Source organism: Pinus tabuliformis, chromosome 7 (assembly GCF_031772625.1).
Source record: "Pinus tabuliformis cultivar Carrire ecotype Pingquan chromosome 7, CPIR1, whole genome shotgun sequence".
NCBI lineage: Eukaryota > Viridiplantae > Streptophyta > Pinopsida > Pinales > Pinaceae > Pinus > Pinus tabuliformis.
Genome location: NC_142293.1, coordinates 1,059,884,445 through 1,059,904,936, shown reverse-complemented (window position 1 = coordinate 1,059,904,936; position 20,492 = coordinate 1,059,884,445). Strand labels below are relative to the sequence as shown.

Below are 20,492 nucleotides of genomic sequence, written 5' to 3'. Positions count from 1 at the left end.
GAAAGTGCCATTCCTGAAGATGAAGTTGAAGTTGAAGTTGAAGAATGCTCCACATGGATGTTATGTTTCTTCATTGCGGCTTCCAAGGCTTCCATCTTCTTAAAGCATTTAGATTCTAAGTGGCCATCACGATTACAAAAGTTACAATGTCTATCAGTCTTCTTCCATTTGTTTTTATTGGTCTTATCATTTTGCTGAAATGATTTTTCATTTTGAGGCTGGGTTTGCTTAGGACCCTTGTTTGGTTTAGGACCATTCTTTTTAGGATATGACTTCTTAGGATTCTTTGAATTTGGTTGCTGCTGGGCGGCTAACGCTTTCTTGGAAGAGTTTCCAAGATTAAGAAGACCAAGGTGTAAGAGTTTTTCTTGTTCTCTTATTAAAGAATCACAAAAAGAGTCAAAGGAAGGGGCTTTGTAGTCTTTTCCTTGACAAATGAAAGCTTCCCTTGTAGAATGGAAGGTGGAAACAAATACAGAGTAGGCTGGTCCCAACTTAATAAGGATGGAATAAATAAGGTTACTATCTTCTTTCTTAACTTTAACACCTTCCAAGAGATATCTAAGGGTCTTGAATTTGGACAAGAAATCTTCAATGCAAGAAAAATTAGTAGGATCCAATGTAAGCAACTCATTTTCAAGTTGATGGGCTCTAATTTCATTTTTAATCCCAAAAACTTTAGTGAGTTGTTCCAATGCTTCATGAGGAGTCTCAAGTTCTGCAATATGGAATCTAAGATCAGGAGAAATAGACATCCCTATCAAACCACGTGCTTGATCTTGTCTATTTTCCCATTTTGCAGCCTTGTCTTCATCTTTTGGTTTCTTCTCTTGGTCTGTGGCTATTCTGTAGAGACCTTTACTTCTAAGTAAATCTTCCATGTAGGCTATCCATTGGAAGTAGTTAGTGCTGTCAAGAATGACTTGGCATGGACTTTCCATTTTTTAAAAAAAAAACTGAAGCTGAAGATGCTGAAAGTAAGTGTTCCAATGGATAGATCTCGAAAAATTATGCTGTTTAAAAAAAAACGGCTCTGAAAAAGGCTTCCGGATGAAGAAGTTATGGCTTTTAGAAAAAAATTTGTTGAAGTTGCTGGCAAAGTGCGCGAATGTGCGGGAATGAAATAATCCGCCCCCAAAAAAATGGAGACTTGAACCCAAGGCCTCTACTCTCTTAAAATAGCTTTGAACCAATTGATCTATACAAAAAATTTGAGAGAGAGAAAGAGAGAGAGGGGGGGGGCCTTGGTTTGCGTGCTTGCCTTGAGAAAGCTCTTTTTCCCTACAAAACACAAAACACAAAACCCAACACGGACATGCAAAGAAAACGAACCTTATGGCTCGAAGTTAGCTTTAGCCAAAAAACTAGATATTTTCAAAAATGAACCTTGCGGCTCAAAGTTAGCTTTAGCCGAAAAACTAAATATTTTTCTCAATGTTTCTGATTTTCCGAGATCACACTAAGGTGCAGGGAAAAGAGCATACGCATGAGAAAAATCCTTCCTTTCTGTTTCTGATTTGCCCAGATCGCACAGAGTCGCAGGGCAAAGAGCATACGCAGAAATGAAAGGTATAGATCCGGTTAAAAAAAACTAAATAAACCGAAACCGAAATAAGCAGAGAGAAAATAACAGTGAACTGCAAATAAAGACTGTATACCTCTAGATCTTAAAAATGACGCAGATAGGGCTACCGGAAACCTTTTCGCGTGAAACGAAAGGGGTTCCTCACTGGAACAGATGCTCCGAACACAACAGAGCAGTCCTCTCGGCCCGAAAGCAGTCAGAAATAGTAGATCTAGGAAACGACAACCGCATGCAGTTCTACCGGCTTCAGATTTGGATCACCAACGGACGCGGCCCTCAAATAGCTCCGATACCATGTAGGAATTTACAGGGTAAGTTCCTCAGAAAGAACACCAGAAGGACACCGCTCACAACCAGATCACAGATCAATACACCAGTATTTTTGACGTGGTTAAAACCCTCAAAGAGGGAAACAGTCTACGGCCTGCGCCAACGTGGCTACTACAGGCAATTTATTAATCAAAGAATGAAAATTTACATAAGCTTCTCTCATGCACAGATTACCCGAACAATGACCCTCCATGCGCTTTAAATAGAACTCATGGACCAATCGGGTGTCAAGCCACGGATCAAGTGTCGGTAATACCGAGGAGAGAGTGAACCGTCGGATCACTACATATCGTGACCGTCGGATTGTAAGTTACAAAATGTACAACGGTAAAGAAACACACTTTACCTAACTCTATACTAGACCAAGTTGAACTTAACTATTTCCTATGTGTCGGAATATCCTAACAGAGGATTGTACTAGCTTTGAGAAAAAGTTATGGCATGTACATGAACTTCATCTTTATGCATATTAAATTTTAATAAAGTTTCTAGACATCCAATACTTGTGTAATTGCAGATTTGATTTTCAGCCACCTGTGTCTTTATGGTTTTTTAATTTCCAACATTTATGTCTTACTGATTTGACATACATTAAGGCTGCATTTGTTAAGTGATTTAACATTTATATTGTAGGGTGGATTTGTTGCTGTATTTACAGCTGTTATTAGTGATTTTCAGATTTGTTTTTTGCATGATAAGATTGCCCTAGAGAGCTGAAACATATTGGCACATGTTGGTATCTTATATCTATGTATTTAAAATTTATTCCTATGGATATTAACTTATACTAGCTTTGATATAAAGCAATGCTATTTACATGAACTTCATCTCTATGTATATCCGTAAAAATTTCTAGCCATCCAATCCTTGTATAATTGCAGATTTGATTTTCAACCATTATTTCTTCATTTTTTGTAATTTCCAGCATTTATGTCTTACTGATTTAACATAAATTAGGGCTGTAATTGTTAAGTGATTTAACATTTAAATTGAAGAAGATAGGGTGGATTTGCTGCCGTTATTATTGATTTTTGGATTTGTTGTATGAAACGATTGCCCTAGAGGGCTAAAACTTAGTGACACGTCGGTATTTTATCTCTTTAATTGTTGAGTGGATTGGGGTTGTTAAGAGTTGACATATTGCTCGTTGTTGCTGCTGTTTTCTTTATAATTCATAACAGCCTTAAGGTTGAAATTCACAGGGTTAAGATCTGGGAAATCTCTTGTTAAGTGGTGAAACTTTTGTTTTGCATTAATGCAAATATTTCTTCAGTTTCTCATTGTTGGACAAATGATTTATCATGGTGAATTTTGAGAAATTGCTGTTAAAAATTGTAGCTCAGACAGGTGTCTCTGCATAGGCCTTGTGTCCAGTGATGCAAAAGACAACTTAATAATTACTCATTTCAGCAGTTTAATTATTCCTAAGTTTTACTTAAGAAAAGTACATTGATTTAATTAATTTATGTAAATTTACGGTAAATGATGACCCATGGTATTTGGCCTTGGAGGAATTATAAATTGCCGGAATGAGTGAGTGAAGGACACACTATTTTCAAAATCACTTTGAGTGAGAGAGAAGAGGGTTGACTTGGGTGAAAATCAGGAAAGTCAAGCAGCTGAACAAAGGGGTTGTACTCTAGGCTGAGAGAACAGGAAAAGAGGCCAAATTTTTTGTTGAAGAGGTCGAGTCCTGGGCTGTGGAAAGGGGCCGTACGTTATTGTGGAAAGAGGCCATGCTTCAGGCTGTACGAAGCAGAAGGGAAGGACCAATTTCTGGAGCTGTTGATTGACTGTAATATCTTTGGTACTGCTGCTGTAATTTTTTCTTTAAACCTAATAAAATCCCTCTTTGCTTGTTTTTCCCCACGTTGTGGTTTTCCAAGGTAAATACCTGTGTAAAAATTGAGTGTTTGAATTTTTGTTTTTTTGGCGTGCATAAATTATTATAAGCTCAGCTATGTTTTTTTGTGAATAAGATAGATTATATTACTGAATAGAAGCTGTATTTACAAAAGTTGGATTGTGCGAGAAAACCTCTCCAGCACAAGAGCCAACAGCACTGGCCATGCTGGCTTACCAAGAGAACTGATTTACAATGAAGCTTTGCAAAAAGGAATTCTGTGTTTTCTGAGAAAATTACAATTAGCAGAACAGAGAAAACTACAAGTAGCAGTACTGAGACTGACTCCAAAAACCAGATGGTGATGGTGAACAGATAATGTCTGTTCCAAAAACTTTATTTCCTTTGCTGTGCTTGCCGCTACGAGCTCTGTGATGTCCACGAGCCTGAGAGAGTGAAGGTTCCAAAAAGGAGTGCGCCGCGAACATTAAGGATTTGCATCTTCGGGGTCATCATCCAGGCTAATAGGCAGCTCTTGGGTGCTGCCTTCCTGTGTAGCAGTGGCCATTGGACGACTGGAGGAGGCGCCAACAACTTCCTTTTTGACGCTGGGGGAGCCGTCGCCCGGCGAGTGCATCCTTGTGGTAGCCCATTTCTTCAGCATAGTATAATGTGGAGAATCTCTGGTGATGAAGCGACAATGGTGGACCGATTCCACATACACAATGAATTTATCTGTGAGCTTGTCTATTTTATCCTCCACCACCTTTGAAAGTTCAGTTTGCTCCTGCATTGCTAGGCCGAGGAGCGTTTTCATCTACCACGAGAGGTCAATGGCTCGCGTGTATAGGTTTTCCCTGGCCCTGGAGAGAGATGGGTCAGGGATCCACACGAATTCCTCTGCTACTTCTTCTGAGGACACCCCTCGTCTGAGAACTCTTGCCTGGGCTTCCAGGTTCGCAATTCTCTCCTGCGTCTCGGGGTTCATGGCTATGGAGTAATTCAAGGCAACTCTCCTAGCAGAGGACTCGGCTCTTGTGATGGGCGGAGAGCCCAGGTTGTTCCAATGGGAGGAGTCATGGCCGCGATCCCGAATGGGTACCGGGCTTGAACAATGCTTGGGCACCATGAGAGGGGGAAGGGAGGTCAACAGGTTGACAACGGAAGAGAAACAGGAATAATAGGGGCAAGAGTAGGCAAGTGGGAGGAGCAAGTGAGAGGGGGTATTCATAGGGGCGGGAGGGCCTCGAGGGGCGGGGTGATCAGGGATGGGGAATGAAGGCGGATTGTGTGAGGTACCAAAGGTGGGTGAGGGAGACGGTACTGAGCGAGGTTGATAGGAATGATGGACGGCGGCCCAGAGGGGGTACAAAGCAGCCGATGGTTCCTTTGGCACAAATTTCTTAGGGATTGCGGCACGAGGTAGGTTTCCCTTAATACTGCTTCCATCTGAATGGCTGATTTCATCATTGATGAGATTGGAGATGTCTGAACTGTTAATGCCCGTTATTCCGGTTGTCCTTTGCATTTATAGTTTCACATTGCTGACGTAGTTTTCCATGCTCCAGGTCATTCTAGTCCCTCAAATGCAGACGGTAGTTTCCCGTCGTGCCTTCGTTTGCCAACCTGTCTGTCAGACCGTTCTCGTCGAGTCTAATAGCTTGGAAGTGAAGCCTGTTCATACTCTCGATATTACTTTTTATTCTTTGGAGGATTTTGTTTAACCGCCAGTTGTCTGACACCTTGGCAACATCCAAGCCCTGCTGTAGTTTTTGGCTGGCCTGAGTTGCCAGGGTCGAGTCCCCTTCTATAATCAGGGGTCCCAAATTGTGGAGTTTAGCAATGGCTAGCCCATGTTCTAGAGCATGTAGTTTGACAATATTGTTGGTAGAGTTTCCAAGGTTGCCCTCATAGATCCAAAGGATTTCCCCCTGTGAGTTCCTGAAGACCCCCCTGAAGCCAGCTCTGCCCGGGTTGCCTTTCGCTGCCCCGTCGTAGTTGAGTTTGATAGTGCTTGTCTCCGGGGGAGACCAGTGGACTGCAATTCCCCGATTTCTCGAAATGGTTGAGGCATTGGAGAAGTGGGTGAGATGAAGATCTAGGAGGGTGAGAATGCTCATATCCGAACTACTTGGAGGGTCGTTGGGGCAATGGAGAGTGGAAGAAGCCACTGTTTCCCAGATTGTTTGCTTGACGATGGAAAGAACAACTTCTTCCTGTTGGTATATTCCTCTGAAAATTCTAGCATTCCTTTCCTTCCACAGTGCCCAATAGATGATACCTGGTATAAGGTTCCAAGCCCTGTTCACTAGAGGATTGGGGGAAAGGGAGGATCTCCAATTTTCAATGGTATTGAGAATTGAGGAGATGTCCCGATCCGAAGCCTTGAAAACAAGATACACCCAATTCCATAGCTTGTTCGCGTAGGGGCACTCGTTCATCAAATGATTTGTTGTTTCTTCCTTTAGCTCACATAGATTGCATCTAGAGGGGCCAATGAATCCTTTTTTCCTTAGATTGTCCCAGGTAAGATTTTTTTTGTGCATAATGAGCCATAAAAAAAGGTGATTTTTGGCCAGTGTTTCCTTTCCCACAAAGATTTCCATTTTTGCTCTAATTGATGTTGGTCATGGAGCGCAGTGTAGCTATAAGCTTCCTTTAAGTTAAAGTGCCTGGTTGGATTCTTCCCCCATCTGATCTTGTCCTCAGAGGTTTCAAATTGAATTTGTCTTTTTTGGAGTTCGCTCGAGAGCTCCTGCCACACCAAAGGGTTGTTTGGGGGTTCCCAATCTTTTTCATCTAACCATTCCCTCCACTTATCACTGCCATTGCTAGGTTTCCAGTATTGATTGACCCTGATTTTTCCCTTGTTTTGCATGCCAATCCTAATTTGTTTGAATTGATCCTTTGCAAGGTTCGACCTTTGTTGCTAGGCAACTTCCCCATTTCCCACCTCCTAGAAACTGTGATTTTGGATGATTGCTCTATTGTCCCATGCCTGGTTCCATATGACAGAGCCCTTTATGGTCCCATTGAGCTTGATGAGATGTTCCTGCGAGTGGGTAGGAACATATTTTGCTTTCCAGAGGATGCCCCAGGGGGAGTTTGGGTTTACAATCCAATGCCACAATGTTTTGGCTCCCAGGGCTTTTCCTAAGAGCTTAGGGTCCCTGAGGCCGAGACCGCTTGCTTTTTTGGGTTTACACACTTTATCCCATGCCACCAATGCCCACTTTTGCTTCTTTTCCGAGCCTCTCCACAGGAAATTCCTTTGGAGATTTCTGAGAGTATTGGAGATGGATTTAGGAGTTGCCAGGGCCGTGTACAAATAATGTGGAATTCCTTGTAATTCCAATTGGCAAGCCTTTTTTCCATTTTGGTGATAAGAGCTTCCCATGTAGAGTGAGCCAGGGGCTTGTCAGTGAGAGGGACACCAAGGTATCTTGAGGGGAGGTTGCTTCTTTGAAATTCCATGATTCTGGCTATATTCTTTGGATAGCTAGAGGGGTGTTAAAGAAGAACAATTTGGACTTTTCTTGGTTTATTGAGGTGCCAGAGGTAGCAGAGAAACCTGAGAGAATGGCTTTGAAGGATAAGGCTTCTTTAATTGTGGGGAGGCCCATTAACAAGGTATCATCCACAAATTGCTGATGAGTGGAGGGAGGAGCAGAGGTATAAAGCTTGAGGCCAGAAAGGGCATTGGAGGAAGAGGCTGCTGTGATGGATCTGCTGAGCCCCTCTGCCATTATGACAAAAAGAAAGGGAGAAATAGGATCCCCCTGACGGATGCCTCTAGAAGGGTTGAAGGGTTGAGATGGGGATCCGTTCAGGAGAATCGAGAAAAAAGCCCCTGAGACCATCACCATAATCCATTTTATGCAATCTTTGTGAAACCCAAAAGCTGCCAGGACCTCTTTCATGTATACCCAGCTGATTTTATCGAAAGCTTTAGACATGTCCAATTGCATCATCATTCCAGGCTTCCTTTGAACTTTGAGAGAGTGGATTAGTTCATGGGAAAGGATGATGCTATCCATTATTTGCCTCCCTTCCACATAACCAGTTTGGTGTTGGGAGATCAAGAGAGGCAGGATGGTTTTTAATCTGTTAGCCAAAACTTTTGAGATGATCTTGTAAATGACGTTGCAGAGGGCTATAGGACGAAATTTGTCCAGGGAGTCAGCGCAATCACCCTTGGGGATTAAGGTGAGAAAGGTGGAATTAAGAGCTTTTAGGACTGATTTTTGAATTCTGGACTCCACCAGGGCATGGACCTCATTTTTTAACATGGGCCAGCATGCTTTGTAGAAGTCTATGGTGAACCCATCCGGACCAGGTGCTTTACCAGTGGGCATAGTCATGACAACTTCCTCCACCTCTTGCAGTGAGACTTTCCTCAAAAGCATTTTATTGTGGTCCTCAGTGAGGATCTCTGGGATGTTGTTAGTTATATTTTGAATGTCCCTTGCCTGATCAATCCTAGGCTCTGAGAGGAGAGTGCTGAAGTATTGATTTAGTTCATCTGCCATGTCCTCATGAGATTGGATAAGGTTTCCTTCTCTGTTCTTTAGGGCCAATACTCTATTGTGTCTTCTGTGTTGTATCATCGATCGATGGAAGAAAGCAGAGTTCCTTTCCCCACACTTTAGCCAGTTGATTCAGGATTTTTGATGCCAGAGTTTCTCTTCTTGAGAGACCCTTTCCTCCCAACTTTTTTGAAGATTGAGCTCTTCCTGTTTCCTTTGTTCTGTGATGCCCTCATTGATGATTTTTTGCTGGAGGATTTCCATTTTAAGTTCCAGGTTCCTTTTGTCAGTGAAGATGTTGCCAAAAGTTTCCTTGTTCCATTGTTTGATCTCATTTTTGATTTATTTCAATTTCTGCTGAAATTTATACATCTTATTTCTGGTTATTGGCATTAGTTTACTCCACCATTCTTTCATTTTTTCCATGAAATCCAGGTGCTCCAGCCAAAAGGATTCGAATCTGAATGGCCTATTCTTTGGGCCTGGGGAGATGTGTATCTTCAGGGATATCGGCCAATGGTCGGATCCTGATTGTGGGAGAATTCTTGCTTCTGTTTCCCAGGAGGTGAGATAGATCTCTTATGAGAGGAGGAATTGATCAAGCCTAGAAGCTATTTGTCTTTCTCCCCCTTGTTTGTTATTCCATGTGAAAGTGCCATTATTCGTTGGGATATCAATTAGACTGAGGCCTTCTATGGTGGACTGAAAGGCTTCAGAGTCCTTATCAAGTTTTCTTATGCCTCCCTTCTTTTCCCCGAGATTTATTACCATGTTGAAGTCCCCTGCAACGATTTTAAAAGGCAGGTGGATGGATTCCATTAGTTTAGATATGCTCTGCAACATCCTGATTCGTTCCACCGTAGATGTTGGTAACACAGATGCTTTCATTGGTACCAATGATTTTCAAGACAATGGTTATGGAGTGTTTTGTGGCAACGAAGGAGGTGAGATCATACTGAGAGCTTTTCCACATGGTCATTATTCCCCTTGCTGATCCTATGGTTGAATTCGCTGTGTAACTATATTGCTTGAAACAATTTTTTTTGTAGGAGAGATGATTACTAGAATGCCTTTAGCTGCGCTGATTTCGGATGGTCATTGACCTAAGCTTTGCTTTAGTTTCTCTGGAAGGAGATAGGCTCCTCCTATTTTTTGAATTTGGTCTTCTGTGGTTGCCGCTAGTCCGTTTTTCTTCCATTTCTCTACCACTGATAGGAGGTCGACTCCTTCTAGTGCTTCTTTTTTTGCGTTTTCCTTCGGGGTTACATCCATCAATACTTGTTCCATTTCTATATCTTCCTGTGAGTTCTCGTCTTCCTTGTTGTTGTGATCCAAATGGTGATCCTCTTGCCTCTGGTTTGCTGCGCTTTGCTTGTCCTCTTTGGCCTCCTCATCAATTGAGTTACTCGAGAGTGGTTGTCCTTGTAAATTATTCAGAGCCTCAAATTGGTTTAGGCTAGCTGCCTGGTGCTGTTCTTTCTTTGTATTAGTTTTCCTACTGTTTTTATTCCTTGTGTTTACTCTGGTGAAGCCCTGTTCATCCTTTTTCTTGCTGACCTGCTCACTGTTTTGAGGCATTTTATTTTGCGAACAATCCCTAAAGAGGTGTCCATGCTCATGGCATTTCCTACATTGGAATGGGATGTGTTCATAGTCAATGCTCTGGAGCCAGACTTCATCCTTGAATATCAGTTTTATGGCTTCCGGAAGGGCTCCAGAGACATCAATGTAAACGCATATTCTAGCATAAGAGACATAATGTCTGCTTCGTGTGCCCTTAGACATTTTTATGTATTCTCCTAATTGGTCTCCAATGCCTTTAAGGACAGAAGGGGCCCAATAATCAGTTGGCAGGGAATAGAGGCGAACCCAAACCGGGACTCTTGTGAAGTCCTCTTTCTTAGGAGTGAAGTTTTCTTTCCAGAATCTCATATACAGACCTGCAGAGTTGAAGAAGTAGGGTCCTCCCTCAAATATCTTGTCTCTGTCTTCTAAGAGATCGAAAATGACTGTAAAGAACCCCTTTGAACCTAGTTGGAGTCTGATTTCTCCCTTTGGTTTCCATTTGGCTTGTATCCACCAGTTCAGAGCTTTCTCTGTGGGCCAGATGCCCATGAATTTGTAGATTACTGCATGTTCTTGCATATAGTCTCTGTAAACAGCTACCCTTGGGTCTTGGATTTCCAACTCTGGGATTTTTTTGGCTTTTGGGTTGCAGTTGCTTCTTGATTTTATTCTTGCCTTTTGCAACTAACCCTCTGTGGTGTCTGCTTCCATAGCTGAAGTATTTGCAGAGGTAGTGCCTTTGGTAGTTTGAACCTCAATGTTTTTTCCTTTCTCTTGCCGTTTGGCCCTAGCTTTAGGGCTTGTTCTGGAGGAGTGAAAGGTTGTGCATGAAGCTAGCCTGGTGAAGAATGACTCTTGCTCCGTCGGTCGAACTGTGTCCATATCGCGAAAGGATGGGGTCTCAGGGCTATCATCCGACTCCTTCATGGGAGAAGGAGAAGTGAGGGAGCGCCCTGGCGGCCAAACACCTCGGCTATCTGAGGGCAACCGCATGGAGAGCACCAAGAGGTAGACGTAGGGCTTTAGAAATGCCGAGCATCGTCGATGGGTGCTTGTCATAAAACTCTTACCATTCACAAGCTCAGCTATGTTAACTGTGCGTAGATTTCAGATTTAAGTTTTTCGAGTTTTCAATAAAAATAAAATTTGGTTATAAAAATTTACTGGCACATTAATTTGATTGTTGGGCTTAGAAAATTAACATGGTATCAGAGCTAAGCCTTTGAAAGAAATTCAAGCATTGCACAAGTTCAAGCTCAAAGGGGTTTGTTGTCCTTCTAAGGTTTTCAACAAACAATTATTCAAGGGTTTGATCTACCATGGCAACCAATGTTAGGTATGAAGATAGGTTAGAAGGAGCCTCAAACTATCTTCAGTAGAAAGTTCGGATCGCAATAGTTCTCAAGGTGAACAAGTTGTGGAACTTTGTTAACTCCACGGTGGTTGTGCCAACATCAAATCCTATTGCCCTAGATCTCCATGTGGTGAAAGAAACAAGGGCAAAGTGGATCATCTTGGATGAGGTGAAAGATCACCTAATTCCCCATCTGTCTGAGAAGAAGATTGCCAAAGAGATGTGGGATGCACTTATTAAATTGTACCAAAGTGACAACCAAAATCGAAAGATGGTGCTTAACGACAAGCTCCATAACACCAAGATGTCCAAGAGAGTGAACGTGACTATCTGAGAAAAAGATTGCTAAAGAGATGTGGGATGCACTTACTAAACTGTATCAGAGTGACAACCAAAATCGGAAGATGGTGCTTAACGACAAGCTCCACAACACCAGGATGTCCAAGGGAGAGAACATGACTTCCTACCTTACCAAGCTCATGCAAGTTCTTGATGAGATGGCAGTCGTCGGGGAGACGATCCTTGATTATGAACTGGTGCGTATAGCCTTGAATGGATTTACAAAGCAGTGGGATGTATTTGTAAAATGCATCGTGGTACACGAACATCTTTCCACTAGGGAAATGCTGTGGGATGATTTCATATAGGAAGAGATCTAAGAAGGGTCTCAATGTGGAGATCAAAAGAAGAATGAGGAGGAAGAGAACCTGGCCCTTACCTTGAAGGGCAAGGGAAAGGCCAAGAAAGGCTCCATTGAAGGAGTTACCTCGAAGGGAAACAAAAATAAGTTCGATGCTAGCAAAGTTCGATGCTTTGGTAGGACATTTTGCCAACCAATGCTCTAACAAGGAAAAGGGCAAACAAAAGAAGCAAGTTGTTGCTACAACTGAGATGGATGAGCTTGTAGCCAAATTTGAGGATGAGTTTTCACTTATCGTGTGTCTCTCTAGTTCAATGGCCACTAGCGTGTGGGACGTTGACAATGGCGCTTCATGTCACATGACTGGAGTGTGAGACTACTTTTCCAATTTGAAGGAGCAGAATTTGGACTTCCACATTGAGCTTGGTGACAATGGCAAGTACAGGCTGTTGATTTTGGGTAGCATCGGATGTGTTCTAGCTCCGAAATTTTGTGGAGGGGCTAGAACACATGAGATCTCCAAGACCCAGAAATTGTCTGGAGAGATTCCACTTGGATTGAGAATTATTAAAATAATTAATTTTTTTAATGGGTTCCTAAGTCTAAACTTAGGAAAATAAAAATATCAATGGGTGTTAATAAGAATATGGGTGAGAAACTTCCAAGTGACGAGGATCAAGCCTGTTTTAATCTTAGCCGTTGATTAGGGACTTAATCTTGGCCATTGATTCATCAACATGAAAAGTATAAGAGAAGGCTTGAGGGTCAGTTGGAGATACAACATATTGATCAGTCAGTTCAATTTTCCTGGGGCATGGTTTGTTGAGAAAGTTGAACAGGTGATTTGAGTTGCAACAGAGGGGCAAGGATAGTTGGGGTTGGAGGATCTTCTCCGAGACCCCGAATACTCAGCAGAGAGGTAGAAATACACCAGAGGAGGCAGCGCAGACCAAGGGAGGCTGATGCTGGGCCAGGAGGGCCCACGCATTGCTTGACGTAGTGCCAGCGCAGGGGAAGAACTGCCCTCCTGCAGAAGTCTGAATTCTGCCGGGGAGTAGCAGGATCAACCGAGAACGCTGACGTCAGAGCTCTAGGAGGCAGCGCAAAGTTGATGCTGTGTCTCAGAGTGCTCCACGTAGGCCCACACAACTACTGCGAAGGGGCATCGCAGTTGTAGTTGGGGATAGTCAGCTCAGTTAACGGACCAGAGGGATTTTGCTGTGTGAAGTGATATAATCTCACTTAGGTTTCTGCCAGTATATTTTATCTCTGTAACTGGATTGTCGAGAGGGCATCCAGAGTTGTATTCAGAATCGCTGCTTAGTAATAGAAAACCCTCAGAGCTGCTGCATTGGTTTTCCTGTATTGGGTTTTTCCAGGGACGTTTGTCCAAAAATAACAGTTTCCCTTGTGTGTTTGTCTCGTATGTATTTTCAGTTTATGATTGCATGTCAATGTAGTCTACAATAGTGTTTTTCATCACTTTTTATAAATTAAATAGCTTGTTGAATGTAATAACAAGTAGGAGATGATAAACCAGTGATTGCAGTAGGATTTTTGATGTGTAGATTCAGATTTTTTCACATAGGCTTGCAGGTAGTGGAATTGTCAAGTTTCAGAGGAAGTCCGAGAAGCTTCTATTGGAGAAGGATGTGCTGTATGTCATAGGCTTGACAACGAATTTGATTTTTGTTTCAACCTTTGAAGACAAGTGTTATGTAGTGACTTTTTGAGATGGAAAGGTGTATATCTTTCCCGAGGGTTCCAACTTCAGCTCAACAAAGGTGCTTGGAGTGAGGAGGAAAAAGCTGTACAGACTTTAGTTTGAGTCAACCAAAGTATTGGTGAGTAGGAGCAGTAGCAATGACTTGGGGATTTGTGGCATAGAAAAACGGCACACTTGCACCATGGAGCACTCAAAGTGCTCAGGGTGGCTATGACCGAGCTTCCTGATTTTATTGCAGAACAACATGACGTGTGCAAGGGATGTGCCATGGGAAAGTACACCAAGACTGTGTTTCTCAATAGTGAGAGCAGGTCCGAGGGGATCTTGGGCTTGATCCATTCAAATGTTTGTGGGCCCATGTTAGCCATATCTGTTGGAAGGTTCAACAACTATGTAACCTTCATAGATAACTATTCCAAGAAAACCTGGATCTACTTTATGAAGACCAAGGATGAGGTCTTCAATCGGTTCTGAGAGTTCAAAGTTCTTGTGGGAGAACCAAATGGGGAGAAAGCTTAAGGTGCTTAGATTTGACAATGGAGGCAAGTACACCTCAAATGCCATCAAGGAGTTTTGTGTAGATTTTGGAATTAAGAGGGAGCTGATGGTTCCATGTAACCGACAACAAAATGAAGTATCAGAAAAGAAGAACAGAGCCATTGTTGGGACAACGAAAGTAATGTTGCATGATCAAGGTCGACCTATGTTTTTATGGGCAGAAGTAGGTAACATGATAGTTTATTTGCAAAACAGGAGTCCACACAAGGTGTTGGGTAGGATGACCCCTGAAGAGGCATTCATAGAGAAGAAACCAGAGATTGGGCATCTTTGCATTTTTTGGTGCTTGGTTTGTTGCCATGTTCCACTAGAGAAGAGGAAGAAACTCGAGCCTATTGTGGAGAAGGGTATCTTTGTTGGATATAGCGAGACCTCAAAGGCTTATAGAGTCTACATTCCTGCACTCAGGAAGACAGTGGTGCAAAGGGATGTCAAATTTGAGGAGGATAGGGCTCTTAGAAAATCTTGTGGCTTAGTGCCAGAAGTAGCAAAAGTTCAAGAGCAGGAAGCACCGAAGGAAGAAGGGAGATTGCCATTACAGATTACAAGACCCCAAACTTGTGTAGGACAAGTAGCATGAGCATGAGAAGCAAGATGCTCCATTTACCTAGGTCGATACTTCTAGGAATAAGAGGTTGAAATTGGAAGAGCGTATCTTAAGGGAAGCTCAAGAAATGGTGGATCCTCCTAGGATTTCAGTCAAGGAGAGTAGACCACCACAAAGATTTTCCAATTACATGGCTCTTATGAGCAAGTTGATTTGCGCTGAGCCTTCTAGTTTTCAAGAGGCATCTGAGCAGCAAGTGTGGAGGGATTCCATGGTGGAAGACTATTCTTCCATCATGAAGAATGATGTATGGGAGGTTGTGCAATGACCTGAAGGGAAATTAGTGGTGGGGTCTAGGTGGATCTATAAGATTAAACATGACGCTGATGTTAGTGTTGAGAAGTTCAAAGCTCGGTTCGTGGCTAAGGGGTTCTCTCAGAGAGAGGGAGTTGAGTATGATGAGACATTTGCCCCTGAAGCCAGGTGTTCCTCCATCAAGGCCGTGATTTCCATTGTTGCAGAGATGGTTGGAAGATGGACGTAAAGATGACATTTCATAATGGCATGATTGAGGAGGAGGTCTATATGGAGCAGCTGAAGGGATTTGATGTGCATGGGGGGGATTCCCATGTATGCAGGTTAAAGAGAGCATTGTATGGACTCAAGCAAGCACCATGTGCATGGTATTCTAGGATAGACAACTATCTACAAGGGATGGGCTTCCCCAAGGGTGATGTTGACTCAAACCTATACTACATATTGGTTAGGGGAGAGCTACTCATTCTTGTGTTATATGTAGATGACTTCTTTCTTACAGGTTTAGAGGAGCTCATCGCAGATTGCAAGAGGGGGTCTTGCTTCAGAGATTGAGATGAAGGATATGGGGTTGATGGACCACTTTCAGGGGCTAGAAGGTGGCCAAAAAGATGGACAAATCTTCCTTGGACTGGGGAAGTACGCTATGGAGATCCTAAAGCGATCTAGGATGCAGGACTGCAGGCCTATGGCTATGCCAATGGTGACCAATTGGAAGAAAATAGATGCTTCCAAGTCAGTGGTAGTGGACCCCACTTTATACAGGCAGCTGATTGGCTCTCTTATGTACTTTGTCAACACCAGACTGGATATATGTTTTACGATCAGTACACTTAGCCAATTTATGGTTGAGCCAAAGTGAGTGCATTGGGTGGCTGCCAAACGCCAAACACATACTCAGGTATCTGCGTGGTACGGTGGAGTATGGGTTGAGTTATGTCTAGTGAGATGGAGTAAAGCTAGTGGGTTATTCGGATGTTGACTTGGTAGGTAGGTCAGGTTGCTATTTCAGCTTGGGGTCTGGAGCTATTTCTTGGTTCAACAGGAAACAAAAGTTAGTTGCATTGAGTTACGCTGAGGCTGAGTAGATGGCAGCAAGTTTGGCATCATGTGAGGCAATTTGGCTTCGGAAGTTACTCATGGGGCTGTTTTATCAGTAGTTGGAGCCGACCATGATGCATTGTGACAATCAAAGCTACATCAAGCTCTCAGAAAATCCAGTGTTTCATGACAGGTCAAAATTTATAGACATCAAACGTTACTTCATTTGGGACCGTGTATCGAAAGGCAGGGTGAAGCTGCAATATGTACCTACAGATGAACAGGTTGCAGACATACTCACGAAGGCCTTGATGAAAGGCAAGTTCGTCTTCTTTAGGGACAAGTTGGGGGTGGTGCAGAACACCTTCCTCACTAAGAGGTAGTGTTAAAAATTGTAGTTTAGATAGGTGTCTCTGCATAGGCCTTGTGTCTAGGAATGCAAAAGACAGCTTAATAATTACTTATTTCAGTAGTTTTAATTATTCCAAGTTTTGCTTGGGAAAACTACATTGATTTAGTTAATTAATGTAAACTCAAGTTAAAAACTTAAATGATGACTGATGGTATAGACCCATGGTATTCTAATGATCCAAGGTGTTTGGTCTTAGAAGAATTATAAATTGCTGGAATGAGTGAATGGACACATTATTTTTGAAATCACTTTGAGTGGGAGAGAAGAGGGTCAGATTGGGTGAAAAATAGGAAAGTTGAGCAGCTGAGGAGAGGGGTCGTACTCTAGGCTGAGTGAACAGGAAAAGAGGCCATGTTTTTGCTGAAGAGGTCGTGTCCTGGGTTGTGGAAAGGGGCTGTACGCTGCTGTGGAAAGAAGTCGTGCTTCAGGCCATACCGAGTGAAAAGAGGACCGACTTCTGGAGCTGCTGATTGGTTGTTATATCTCTGGTACCGCTGCTCTAATATTTTCCTGAAACTTAATAAAATTCCTCTTTGCTAGTTTTTCCCCACATTGGGGATTTCCAGAGTAAATAGCTGTATAAAAATTGAGTGTTTGAATTTTTGTTTTTGGTGTGCACAAGTTGTTGGAAGCTCAGCTGTGTTAACTGTGTGCAGATTTCAGATTTATATTTCTGGGTTTTCAGTGAAAATAAAATCTGGGTATAAAAATTTACTGGCACATTAATCTGATTGCTGGGCTTAGAGAATTTGACAATTGAATGAGGGAATCCTATCAGCTTGTATCGTTGTCTACCTGCATGTGATCTTCTTTGCCCTCATTGTTTGATTGATAACACTCAGTCTCTAGTTCTGACTACTTTGATGGAAGTCATTTAAGCTTTTTCAATGATTTTTTTTAGAAGTGCTTATTGAGTTCTTAGCTGTCTTGTCCAAAATAAGGTGCATGGTTGCTTATTAGTTCCTACTTTGAAGCACTCTTGTTGATCCTTGACATGTGAATTTGATCAGATCACTCTCTACTTCTGTAGGATTCTTGTTTGCTTGGAGCACTTCGTTGATCTTTGAGAATCTTGCATTATGTGCGTCTTTGTTGGTATACTATCAACTTCAACATGCTTTTAGCCATTTTCATGTCTTTTAAGGAGACTGCTGCAGATTGGCAGCATTGTGGAATTTCTGCTCTCTAACCTGATTGCTTGTGTTATGCTTGTTGAAACTTGAAAGAAACAATTATATTCTTCACGAATTCTGAAAAGGTTCAGGTGAATATTTTTGTTTTAGAGGCTATAATTTTGAAGAAATACTTGCCATTTAAGCAATTCTGCACCTCGTTATGTTGGGGTTTTTGTCAATTCTGGATGATCTTTTTTCGTTCCTACCCAAATCAGTTTTAAGGGGGTTATGTAATGCTGATATGATCATCATTTTTTTTTATGCACACATATCCTTCCAAATTGAAGAAGAAGGGGAGATATTATTTGGTGCATATTTACTTGGCTGGACATATGAGAAAGGGATGGTTGTCATATTTTGTCATTCCATTGTTCTTCCCTAAGTCAGGTTTTAGGTGGGATGGTAGTAGTAATGATTATCTCCTGATCTTGACTCGGGAAGTTATATTTAGCATGACAACAAATCAAGCCTTTAGAGGTGAAGCTATTAATATTGTACAAGGAACAAGACAAGATCCTAAGTAAGTCAATCTTGTGGGAGATCACCCCCAGGAATTGGGAGATTGTTCTAATATTGACAAACCCCATTAATTGAGGTTGATACCCACAACTCTTGTTGGGCCCTTGTAAACTATTCATACATCGGGCAATCATGAATTGAAAAGAGCATTTTGGGAGCGTATGTTTCCTCTGCACATTATATAGGTTTTACTACCAAAAATCCAGTGTCTGTGTTTTATGTGACGTGTAATAAGTTATTAGATTGTTTGCATGTTGGATTCATCTTAATGATGTCCAATTCCAATGTTAAAATTCAAAAATAAGTGTATATTGCTGCCTCGATATCCAATTGCCTATCATGACCTATTTAGTGGACTTCCGTGGACTTCTTGATCCACTCGAATTTATGTCGTTTCATTGACTTAGGAAGGGTATCAGCAATCTTCTCTTTGGTTTCGCAAATAACCAACAGCATGACCATTTTCCTTGTGAAATAATATTACACGTCTTTGTATTTCAATCTGACATGATAAGTCGGGTTCTTTGCGTTGCCACTGCACTGTGGTTGTCAACATGTATCTTCGCTGGCTTTCCCGTTATGGAGCCTTAAATCTTTGCATAACTGTTAAAACGACAACACTTCGTTACACGCCATGTACATGTTTGCTTGACAATGCCATAAGTTCGTGTTTTCTTATAAAATTCCTATTGTCACCGCTACCAGTAAAAATATAACTAGCAGTTGATTTCTATTTATATTGTTTGCTCCTCCAAGACTTGTCTAGAGTTTCATTTCATTCAAAACACCCCGTTGTATTTAAGGGCTGGTTTGCTTAGCTTGATAGATTTCACCCATGATTTGATTGAGGAAATAAAGTAGTTTTCCAAATGCCATGAAATGTAATTATAGAGATGATCATCCCAAGATTGGCCGAGTAAAGATGATAGGATTGTGTCACCTTCTGGTGCTGTTTTCTAGTTTAAGAGCTGTATGTAAGGTTGAAAGGTTTTGTGTTTATTCTCTCTGTTGTGACTATTTTCATGGGATGATTTTGCAGTTTGAAAAAGTCTGAGGTGTATATGTTTGGCAAGTGGATGCAGGTATTAATTGGAAACAAGTAGACTGTACATAATTTTTTGTGCAAGATAGAGGTCTGTCATGACATGAAGATTTTCATCGTACTAATAACGAAGCAGAGATGCTGTCTAAAAGAATTAGTTTGTGTCATGGTAGTTTGGCTCGAACATCAAATCCAGTATGAAAGCAGATTATTACAAAATCGGCATTATACCAGTACGTTAGCCACAGGATTATTTTTAGGGAGCGGATGACTATCAAGCAGCATGAAGTGTAGCTTCAGAGAGATTTACTTAAATCCGCAAGATTTATTTTGAAACAAATCTTTTAAATTTCTATCATATCTGGAGTTATTTTAAGTTATAAACCCATTTTCTTGATTTAAGTTAAAACCACGCTCCTTTGAAGTTATGCTTTATGCGTATTCGGCATAAATGATAAAATCATCCTTGATCACATGGAGGTGACAACAAAAATGATTTTTCAGTTTTTTAGTAGTAGAGTATGTCTTTTTTCTCGTTTATTTGATGTCAAAGTCGTATATTTTGGTTATCTCTAAATCTTGAAAATAGTCTCCAATCTTTTTGGCATGTATTTCTATTTCTGAGATGTTCTCGAATGTACATCTAGAACGCTTTTTTGGAAGATGAGGTATTTGTCAATGGTTTCTGATCTTGGAAAACCATCCAGGCTATTTCTGGGCAGTAACAAAAATCTTGTGTCGTTGGTGATTTCTGGACTCTTAATAAATAAAACATTCTACATTCTCAATATTTTTTCAGATTATTATCACTGGAGTTTCTGAAGGCATTCCTTTTATTAAAATTGCAATTTTGAATTGAATAAATTGCTGTTAAGGCATTCTTTTTAGCAAAATTGTAATTTTGAATTAAAGAAATTGCTGTTCTTAATTCAGAAATGAACTCAGCACCCTTTAATATGTCCGCACAATTTGATTGTGCAGTCAAAATGTTTTTTTTTGGAATTGTGAGGGAAAAATGTTCATTTCCTTTTTCTTATTCTAAGCAGCTGGAAAAAGGCCAGTTTGTCAGACGTTTAGACTACTGTAAAAATAAACATTTGATATACTAAGTAGCTGGAGAATGGCCAGTGTGTCACACGTGTAGACTACAGTAAAAATAAGGTGTCACACGTGAGTGCATGGTGCAGTGGTCTGGGCTGCGGCTTATTCGGCCCCGACCCATGTTCGATCCCTATATGAGTGCATGGTGCAGTGGTCTGGGCTGCGGCTTATTCGCCCCCGACCCATGTTCGATCCCTATCGTGATGCTGCTT

General features: G+C 41.6%; 1 protein-coding gene across 3 annotated transcripts in view; it reads left to right on the top strand.

Annotated features, from left to right (window-relative positions):
* LOC149251290 (uncharacterized) overlaps nucleotides 1-19,969 on the top strand; it is a 91,108-nt gene extending 71,139 nt beyond the window's left edge. Inside the window, exon 6 of one of the 3 annotated variants that reach the window (XM_089459333.1) lies at nucleotides 19,177-19,969. In XM_089459333.1, the coding sequence (XP_089315459.1) occupies nucleotides 19,177-19,240 (64 nt within the window). In that variant the 3' untranslated portion in view covers nucleotides 19,241-19,969. The remainder of the gene's footprint in view (nucleotides 1-19,176) is intronic. The other 2 variants (XM_089459335.1, XM_089459336.1) reach the window with 2 other exon arrangements.
* The last annotated feature ends 523 nt before the right edge of the window (nucleotides 19,970-20,492 follow it).